Source organism: Nerophis lumbriciformis, linkage group LG07, assembly GCF_033978685.3.
Source record: "Nerophis lumbriciformis linkage group LG07, RoL_Nlum_v2.1, whole genome shotgun sequence".
Classification (NCBI taxonomy): Eukaryota; Metazoa; Chordata; class Actinopteri; order Syngnathiformes; family Syngnathidae; genus Nerophis; species Nerophis lumbriciformis.
In genome coordinates this window covers 38,722,643-38,733,212 of record NC_084554.2, presented here as the reverse complement: position 1 = coordinate 38,733,212, position 10,570 = coordinate 38,722,643, and the positions used below count along the sequence as shown (strand labels likewise).

The window sequence follows — 10,570 nt, the reverse complement described above, 5'->3', positions numbered from 1 at the left end:
TATCGCGCAAACCTTTCTCGACGTAGTTTTTGGGCGCCCACTGGGGATCGCTGTCGGCGTAGGGGTCGTTATAGTGGACGACCGACGCATCTTCCTCCTCGTAGTCCACCGGGGGAGGGGGCGGCGGCGGAGGGGAGTCGTCGAACATGGGAATCTCATCCGGCGGCGGCGGAGGAGGTGGGGTGGGGGTATCTGCGACTACGTGGAACACAAAAACATGTTAGTATCATGTTTAAAAAAAAAAAAAAAAAGGGTTGGAGGACGATGAAAATGTCGTGCAAAGCATGCAGTTAGATCACTACTAATCATGCAGGTTGCATGCAATTACCAGTTTAGTAAAAATATTCTGCTTAAATAGTTTACGTGTAACGTACATGTCGGAATCCAAACTTAAAAAAAAAAACAATAAAATCTAATATTTTGGTTTATATAAATTATAACTCATTTTCTACTTACATTTGTATTAACCATGGGCCACTTCATTAAGAACACCAACAACAATTTTAATCACCAGGTGTCAAACATTTCATGCGGCCCGCAAAGGCCTGAAAAAAAACTAAATGCATTAATTCTTAAAATTTTTGACAGAAAAAAATGCATATATTTTAAACTTTCATTACTAATCATGTCAAGTATAATTAAATACTGCATTACAAACATATTTTTGTGGAGATGAAAATAGTTTGTCACCTTTACTTATGATTTCAAAGCAAGTTTTCCATCAATTTGTACATCAAAAATTATAATCAAATGCAACGGCATTTGTGTACTAATATGAGGTGATTTTTATTTAAATGCTGTCAAATTATTATTTTTTTTACAGATTGATCACAGTTGAACAGGTTATTATCCGGTAGCATAATTTGAATTCATAAAAAAAATCTCCCCTCTGAAGACGGCCATTACTGCCATGTGGCCCTCAATGAAAACAAGATTGACTTTTAAGTTATGTGGTTAATTTACCAATAAGTTTAATGTTTGATATTTAGTAGGGCTGCACCTATCAATAATTTTAGTATGGATTACTTTGTTTGGTTAATCGGATAAAACACTTTAAAGCCTCAATGTGTATTTTAGGGAAAATAGTTAAACTATTTTTCTGCTTGCCATAACTTTCATCCTTTTGTTTTAATAAACATATCCACAACATGGACATTGCCCTTTTTACATGTGCGCATTAATAAACATAATTTTAAATAACACCACAGGTCTCATGTGTGCACTATTGACTGAAAAGTTTGGATTTTATAAATGTGTTTATTCAACGATTAATCCAAGCAATAGAATGTAAATCTAAGTTTTTTTCTAATGCAGTGATTCTCAAACTGTGGTAGTGGTACGCGGGCTCCATCTAGTGGTACGCCATAGAATCAATTAAATAATCAAACAGTGTTACTGTTCAAACTGTGTGTTATGCTACAGTGGGCAAAATTAGAAATATCATTTTTAAATGAAACCTCTGCCTTGTTTTTAATGAATATTTATGCATACTATGTAACTGTAATTTAATGTTGGTCATTATGGCAGCACTTGGAGAGACAAGCGTTTTTGGAGGTTGTAAAAAGTTTGAGAACTACTGTGTTAATGGAGTTAATGGATTAATTTTTGCAGCCCTGGTATTTAGCCCCAGATTGCAAACTGGAATAACTCAATCTCACCAAGTATATATTTGTAATTTCTAGTCAAAATATCTCTCCATCCATCCATTTTCTACCGCTTGTCTCTCTCCAGGTCGTGGGTGGTGGCTGGAGCCTATCTCAGCCTCATTCGGGCGGAAGGCGGGATACACACTGGACAAGTCGCCACCTTATCGCAGGGCCAACACAGATAAACAACATTCACACTCACATTCACACACTAGGGCCAATTTAGTGTTACCAATCAGCCTATCCCCAACTTAATACAAGTCACAATCTTTAGTCATTTTTTAGTGTGACTAACTAAATAACATGTTTTTAGGCAATAGATTTTTTGAGGAAAAAACTATTACCTTTGAGAATCGCAAGTTTTTAATAAAACACAAACTTCACAATACTAGAAAGTATATGAGGTGAATTTTTTCCCCAGTGCATCCACATTAATAAACGTAGTGTTAAATCATTACGCTCACCAATGCATCTCAATAAATGTGACTTATTTCAGTTTTAAAAAAAGTTATACTCTGTATTCACTACACACAGGGAAATATTAAAAAAATGTATAACCTTATAATTTATGATTTTAGCTTACAGCTTAAAAAAAAAAAAAATTCAGGATTTCTTAAATTGAAAAGTCTAAAAGTTTAACATTGTAGCATTAAATTGGTCTTTTTATGTGAAATCAACTCCTGAAATGATAACTTTTACATTGAGACGCACCTGTACTGTATATACCGTATTTTTCGGACTAAGTCGCAGTTTTTTTTCATAGTTTGGCCGGGCTCCAGTGCGACTTATATATGTTTTTTTCCTTTTTTATTATGCATTTTCGGCAGGTGCGATTTATACTCCGGTGCGACTTATACACCGAAAAATACGGTACTGTATTTTGCATTAAATTAAATTGTGGGGTGTTGTGGTCGTCGAGTGATTGTGTATTCACCAGCAGAGGGCGCCACACCTTACTTTAAATGCACATACAGTCAACCATGCACTGTAAACATAATAGGCAATAATAACCTGCAATAAATAAGCTTGACCATAAGTCACAGTACACACAAGCGGGAATAGGGGGACGCTAACAAGAGTGGAGTGAAAGAGGCTGGGTGCAATGCATGCTGGGAGTTGCTGAACACACAATAGTGAAGGATGAGGGAGTAGTCTGGGAAGAGGATGATGATGATGATGATGGGGCTATCCACACTTACTGCTCTCCTGCATCCTGGCCACAAAGCCAGTCAGAGGTATCTGTGGCGTCAGCTGGGGCATGGGGGGAGGAGGAGGAGCGATAGACACTGAAGGCCAGCAGAAGGCGACAGAAAGAGAAACCAAATCAGTCACCAAAAAGACGACAGAGAGCACCCAAGTAGATGTGATCCTACTCCGGCCTCCGGCCCCCTAGGGGGCAGCACCGTGGCAAGCGGCTGCATTCTTTGCTTTAACTGATTGGATCTAAAGATGAATTTAGTCATGCGGAAAATGTGGATCAACTGCCTCTAGTGGATGTAACTGGAATTACAACACTTTCATGTTTCATTAGGTTGATGATTTTAAGTCATCGTTAACATACCGAGCTTTAAATTGAGTTCAAGAAATGACAAAATGAAAGGTTGCTTTACTCCTTACTTGAGTTCTGGCTGTAAGCAGGCATGCCTCCATTAATGTGAGGCTGCTGCTGCTGCGGTTGCAGCTGCTGCTGCTGCTGCTGCAGTTGGAGCTGCTGCTGCTGCAAGGAGAACTGCGACGTGACCGACGGCGCTCGGCGGTAGGTGCCCGTGGCCGAGACCATGGAGACGGAGGAGTTGGCAGGGTTGTGCCGCGAGATCTGCCGCGAGATGGTGCCGAACTGCGACATCGGGGCAGGGCCCAGGCCGGGCCCGGGGGCTACGGCTGAAAAGATGCCGACAGAGCGAAAGGGAAGCGAGAGAGAGAAAGAGAGAGAGACAAGAGGAAAAGGGTGGATTATAGAGAGAAAAGAACCCAAACACATGAATCAAGACAGTTAATGATAATCAACCAGAGAGGCACAGGAGGTTGGTAAAAAGATTTCTCATCACATTTTGGAGCTAATAAGTCTCAGGGGAGGGGGTGGCCCTTAGACAGCAGTGGGTGGAGCCAGAAGAAGCACCAGCAGCGAAAAAGTGGAGGGATAGTTGGATAGATAGACAGTACTTCATTGATTCCTTCAGGAGAGTTCCCTCAGGAATATTAAAATTCCAGATGCAGTGTACAGAATTGAGATCGAATTTAAAAAGTAAGTAAAAAGTAAATAATGGGGGTATAAATGGAAATAAAATAGAAAATTACAAAAACAATAAAAATAAAAAGCAACAATAAGCATAAAAATAACAGTAAAAATAAGAATATAACAAGAAAAACTAGGCAGTAGTGCGTTCATGTTGAGGATTCAGGACATAAAAGACTGGCAATATGGCCCAAAATGTATATTGCAGCCACAATATATACATATCACAATATATTATTTGGCATATAAATGATAATAAAATTTCAAAACAGGTTGTAAAGGCAGCAAAGGCTGGTAACATTGCATAGGTTCAAAACTTATATTCATCTACTTGCTAATATCTGGTTACTTTCTGTTGCAACATGGTTCTACAGTATCTACTCTAAAATATAATAATCACTTACCCTTTGATTGTTTTAATACCTTACATAAATAAAATACTACAACATTTTAATATCAATCAACACCAAGTAGTTACAGGAGCAGAATTAATCATACCAATAATACTTCAAATGTTTTAAGATTTTAAAATTATTACTTTATTCCCTTTTATTACATACAATATTTTGAGATAAAATAATTTGAATCCATAAACAAACATACGCAAAAGTACTATTGGCTCTGATTTAAATCCTTTGGTTTCTGTCCTTAAAGTATTCCTGTGTCGAAGAACGAATTGCCTAGTTTAGTAACCTATAACAAAAATGAAAAAAAAAAAAAGATTTTGTGATGAGTCAATATTTGTATCCATCTGCCTATCTCTGTTTACATTAAAGAACTCTAGCTTAGCGGTCAGCATGGCTTTTTGTTTTCTCCTACGTGTGTAGTGAAGCATGTTAAGCTATCCCTCGTCCTCCAGTGATAAAGGTATTTGTAGGAAACATAAAATGCTGACTTTGAAGTGGCTTTGAACTGTGGAGGTACATTAGCAGCTAGTGAGGAGGCTACATTGTGTTGAGGTTGCTACCGTTGTGCATCACTCATGCTTATGTGTACTGATGGCCATACTTCTCAGTGTAAGCACACTTATGCACTCAAAGTGTAAGTATGCAAGTGTGCCAATTAAGACACAGTCATAGACTGGAGATGGACGTTTGCGATTGCGTCGAGTCTTTTGAACGGATCTTTTGAGTGAATGATGAGAACTGATTGTAAGCCGTTCGTTTGGGAGCCATATTTTATGCAAATTTGGCATTGGCAATTGTCCACATGCTTGCCATCCAACTGGCAACTGGACTACAAAATGAGTACGAGTTAAAGAAAACTTTTTTTAATGAAAAAACAAAAAACTAAACCTTTTTGCATACACAAATAGAAAAAAGTATATATTTAATTATTATTACTACGGTTGAATTGTATTTAAGTTTTATTTTATTTATTTATTTTTATTTGGAGTTAGTATTCTAAAAGGTAATTTAAGCGTACACACCCCAGTTATAGTACTACAATTTTGTAGTCATGTATATTATGTCTTAATTTTCATTCTAGTTTTATTTATAATTTTATTATATTTATTAATGCATTTAATTCTTACTCATTATTTGTGTATTTTTTTATATTGTTAAAATGTTAATTTTATTTTTAGTTAAGGGACAATTCTAATTAGTGATGTCACTGCCAAAGCATGGAAATATGACACCGTCTTATGGAATGTTTACAATGAAAGCAACAACAACAAAAATTATAGTCAATATTTCAGAATAATTCCCACCAATAATGTAATATTTGTGTATATTAAATTATTCTGATTTACAGCTTATCATGTAAGTGATACTAGTGATTGTTTCCTTTATATAAAAAAAAAAATGTTATACCGAGCCAGTGATTTGAACAGCTCTTTGAAAGGAATGGCTCCCTTCAAAGTTAAAGTACCAATGATTGTCACACACACACACTAGGTGTGGCAAAATTATTCTCTGCATTTTTACCCATCACCCTTGATCACCCCCTGGGAGGTGAGGGGAGCAGTGGGCAGCAGCGGTGGCAGCGCCCGGGAATCATTTTTGCTGATTTAACCCCCAATTCCAACCCTTGATGCTGAGTGCCAATCAGGGAGGTAATGGGTCCCATTTTTATAGCCTTTGGTATGACTGGGCCGGGGTTTGAACTCACAACCTACCGATCTCAGGGCGGACACTCTAACCAGTAGGCCACTGAGTATTTGGCCAAAGAGCTATTTAAGAGTGCTTTTCCACTGCACAGTACCAACTCGGCTCTCCTCTTCAACACGCGGCATTGAAAGCATAAGTCGTAACGAGAGACGCTATCGAACGCGGATATGGAGGCTCTGATGCTGGAGATCAATTTAATTCAAAGGCAGAGTAGGGACCGTGCCATAGAAAGAAGAGTGCGCCACCACCAACACCACCACGAAGAGTCAGACTGATTAGAGTCCAGATTGTCAGTTTGAGCCGCAAACCCAGTGACCCATGCACGATGACCACGATGATTGACAGCACAGGTCACCTCGGTGGAGGTCGAACGGTCTCACCTATGGTAGGAGGAAGTGGCGGCGGTGGTGGGGGGCCGAGCCCGGCCACAGCAGGAAGAGGAGGAGGAGGAGGAGGAGTTGGGGGAGGCGGGGGAGGCACGCCCGGAGGGGAGGTCATGGACAGGACTGTGGAGAGGGTTTTTTTTTTTTACATTTTGTAAGGCAGCAGGAGACTTGCTTCGGTTTGCCGTGTAAGAATGGACTGTTTCCATGGTGACCGTCTCACTGAGGCCAGAGAGCCGCCGCACGAACCTGCAGCGACTCTTCAATACGGAGTTGTCGGGCAAAGTCAAACACAGGACTGTGACGCAGCGCTATGCTTTAATGTGGGCCGCCACTCCTGTCAAGGTTTAATGCAGCTTGGCCTATTTACACACTCACATAGAGAATCAGATGCACTTGGAACACAATGGGTCTGCATAATCCTCGTCTGGTAAACAGGCTTTATGCAACACTTTCTGCTACGTCATGTTAGCAAATATCATCTTATCTGCTCCAAAAAAAAACCTGCATCTTATCCAAATATCACTTGAGGATGCAATCGCTGCCAAATACTATCAAGTACTGCCTCACTGTTTATCCATGATGTGTACATTAATGTGTACATGAACGAAAATGGAAACTCACCAGGTCCAGAGTTGGGAATGGAGGGAGTAGGCACTGCGATGGGAATGCCGATGCCACTGCTGCCGCTGTTCTCTCGGCTGCTGCTACCCCCACTGCTCCCGCTAAAGGGGGACAGAAATAAAAGTATGTCAAACATTGACTCTACATTTGTGTATGATAACTCTTTAGTCCTAACAGGCTGCACACAATAGGGTGAATATTTGTCAAAACATGCACCCTTACTGTGCTGCTTGTGCTATTATTCCTCTGACAAATACACCACATGGCGGCGCTGTTATAAATCCCCATACATTTCTCACAAATCTAAATGCGTCTCCAAAACAACCCGCTGTGACTTTAGGGCAGGGCTATTCAACTACATAATGAAGACGGCTGCAGTTTCAAGAGCCCAAGGGCTCAGGGGCTGGACATCAAAATGTGGATGTTTTGTCAGTAAGTGCCTCCACAGGTTATATTAATTTGAGACTGTGTTTACTTAATTACAAAATAAACACATGGGCTTTCACACTGCACTGTCAATAAATTCATTATTCTGCCCTTGCTACTTGTTTCCAGCGTGTCCAGCTAGTTAACATTATGAAGAAAAAGAAGCTCCAGTTTTTGAGGATTGATGTTCCTTCTTTTGAATTAATTCCTTCCTTTCTTTGATTTTTTTACACTTCTTCATTTAGGTGTGTAGATGAGACAGGCTCCAGCACCCCCCGCGACCCCAAAAGGGACAAGCGGTAGAAAATGGATGGATGGAAGACTGACGGTTTGTAAGACTGACAATATCTGGGGGTCAACCACATCTGCAGTCCTCTCCAAGGTTTCTCATTGTCATCACACTGGGTTGAGTTTTTCCTTGCCCTGATGTGGGATCTGAACCGAGGATGTCGTTGTGGCTTGTGCAGCCCTTTGAGACACTTGTGATTTAGGGCTATATAAATAAACATTGATTGATGATTGATTGATTGTGGATTGAAATATGTATTTTTTGTCAGGGGATGAACCTTACAGATCTACGGATATAACTGTTTTAAAATAGCCTTTAAGTACAGTATCTTACTGTATAATATTTATACACTACCATTTTATAAATGTCTTTTTGCTTACAGCTCTTAATTAAAGCTAATGTTATTGTGTACCGGTAAGTTACATGTACACAGGTGGAAGACTGGAGCGTTAGATGCAAGTGGCGTGCGCGCACATACAGACGTGAACAACAATTTGCATTGTACCGCGTGCAACAATATAATAATATTAACAATAATAATCGATTAGATTTATGTAGCGCTTTTCTAGACACTCAGAGTGCTTTATGAGAACTGAGAACCCATCATTCATTCACTTCACATTCACACTAAGATGGTGGTCATTTGTAGCCACAGCTCCCCTGGGGTAGACTGACAGAAGCATGTCTGCCAGTTTGCCCCTCCGACCGCCACCAAACATTCATTCCCATTCATACACCAGTGTGAGCGGCACTGGGAGCAAGGACACAACGGCCGTGACTAGGATGGCGCAAGCTGGAATCGACTCAGGAACCCTCAAGTTGCTGGAGGGCCGCGCAAACATCTGAGCCACGCCACCCCTCATGTTTTCAAACTTGTGTAACAACACAACATGAAGTTATTTACTTTTGAGTGTTTGTTTTATTTCATCCAGGGGTACACGTGTGTGTGCGCCTTGTGACACAAACAGGCAGTTGAAACAACAATCTCCTCCATACTAGTTTGCCATGGTTTTAAATATAATATACATATTGTGCATGTAATGTATCACCATATTGATGCATAGATGATATATGCTGGGCAAAACACATCTAGAAGTGAAGCCATTTCCCTATATATAGTGTGATATAAAGACGCACGGTACACTAAAATGAACACAAAACTCACTTCTGACATGTCTTTAAATTTATTATGAACATTGGACACTTTTTGTTGAATATAATTATAAAGCTATATTAAAGATAAAGATATATACAATACAAAGCTGTTAACGTGACACACTTCCCTTGGCCACATTTGTTGCCGTCGTCTCTCGCAGGCTATTTTTTTAGAACATTGACTAAATAATACTATCAAAATTGTCTCATATTACTAACAATGTAACATATTTTTCGGACCATAAGGGGCACTGTTAATGAGTGGGTCTATTATCATACACAAGGCGAACTGGATTATAAGGCGCATTAAAGGAGTTATGTCTTTTTTTTCCTACATTTAAAACGCTTCCTTGTGGTCTACATAACATGTAATGGTGTTTTTTGGTCAAAATGTTGCATAGATTACGTTTTACAGAACATCTTCAAGTCCCTCTCTGACCGTCTCTTCAGGATGCGCCGTTTGGTGGGTGGTCTTATTTACGTGCCTCCACTTTGACAGCGCCTTCTCCCCGTCATCTTTGTTGTAGTTTTTAGCGCTTCCGTAGAGAGTCTACTGACAGGTATACGTTCTAACTAGGGATGATACTCGAATCCGATTTTCCCGGTTGTTCGATAAGAAAAGAACTGAGTCCTCGGACTCAAATCCCTTTTTGAGAACCGGTACCCGTTATCGAGACAACTATAGTAAAGAAAAAGATTTGGGTCTTTATTCGAATCCCTGGGAACGAATCCCGTCCCGACCACAAATGCTCCGTGGGACATCACAAGAAATGACGTCACGTAGCTCAGTCATTAGGCGCAGATAGCGAAAGCAGGAAAAAAATGGACCGGAAAAAGCGCTCCAAGGTGTAATAAAGTTCAAAACAAAAGGTATAATCCAATGAATAACTTTACTGGGAGATTTGAGCAGGGTACAAACACTTTTACGACCAACCGGAAACATAGCAACCAGGCTAGCAACGCACCTCCTTTACGGCAGCTGTCGCAACGTTCTTAAAGCAACCGCAGCACATACATATCGATACAACATATATGACATGATCTCCCTTTTTTTACTTTTATTTTTCTTTCCTTGTAAACAAAACAAAATCACACTGTATATGTGTTGTCTGTCCAATTTTAAATAATGCAGACGAGGCGTGTTGGCTGAGTTGTTGACGTTTACTTTCACAGCGTGCTCATAACCTCATTCTTAGCTGCTGGGTGGGGACATGCAACAACACTTTTCAGGGCTACCGCAAATGCTCGTCACTCCCGTTGCATGCTGGGTAGTGTAGTTGTTATATTCCCTAGCTCATAACATCACATCTTTCCCCCTATAAAGAAATAATGTTAACTCAATAAAGTGTATTTCTTTTTTTAGCTTTAACTTTTCATTTTTTAGCTTTGTAACCACATTTGCAAACAACTTTTCTCTTCATAGAATTTTCTTTCAATAAAGAAATAAAGTGCAAAAATGTCAAAGCATCATAAACAGTTATGTCAAATAGCAGCAGAAGTGCACTTTTTGGAGAGCTGTATTATTTTCAGTTTTGTGCCCAAGGGACTGATTTTATTTAAAACTATATTATTATTTATACACCTATAGTGATCACAGAGACAGGTTGTTTTTGTGTTACTGTATATATTTGTTTTTCTGAAAAATCCCACTTAATATACTTTGGGTAACCACAGTCAATATTTTTTTTTTTTTTTTTTTT

The 10,570-nt window shown here is 39.5% G+C and overlaps 1 protein-coding gene across 15 annotated transcripts in view; it reads right to left on the bottom strand.

The window, feature by feature from the left end:
- Positions 1–10,570, bottom strand: part of abi1a (abl-interactor 1a) — a 47,284-nt gene that overhangs the window by 1,358 nt on the left and 35,356 nt on the right. For 4 of the 15 annotated variants that reach the window (XM_061965171.2, XM_061965172.2, XM_061965173.2 and 1 more), the window contains 5 exons: positions 7,001–7,101; positions 6,374–6,499; positions 3,264–3,527; positions 2,846–2,932; positions 13–198 (listed from right to left, as the gene is read on the bottom strand). In XM_061965171.2, coding sequence (XP_061821155.1) covers positions 13–198; positions 2,846–2,932; positions 3,264–3,527; positions 6,374–6,499; positions 7,001–7,101 — 764 coding nt within the window. The remainder of the gene's footprint in view (positions 1–12; positions 199–2,845; positions 2,933–3,263; positions 3,528–6,373; positions 6,500–7,000; positions 7,102–10,570) is intronic. The other 11 variants (XM_061965176.2, XM_061965177.2, XM_061965178.2 and 8 more) reach the window with 5 other exon arrangements.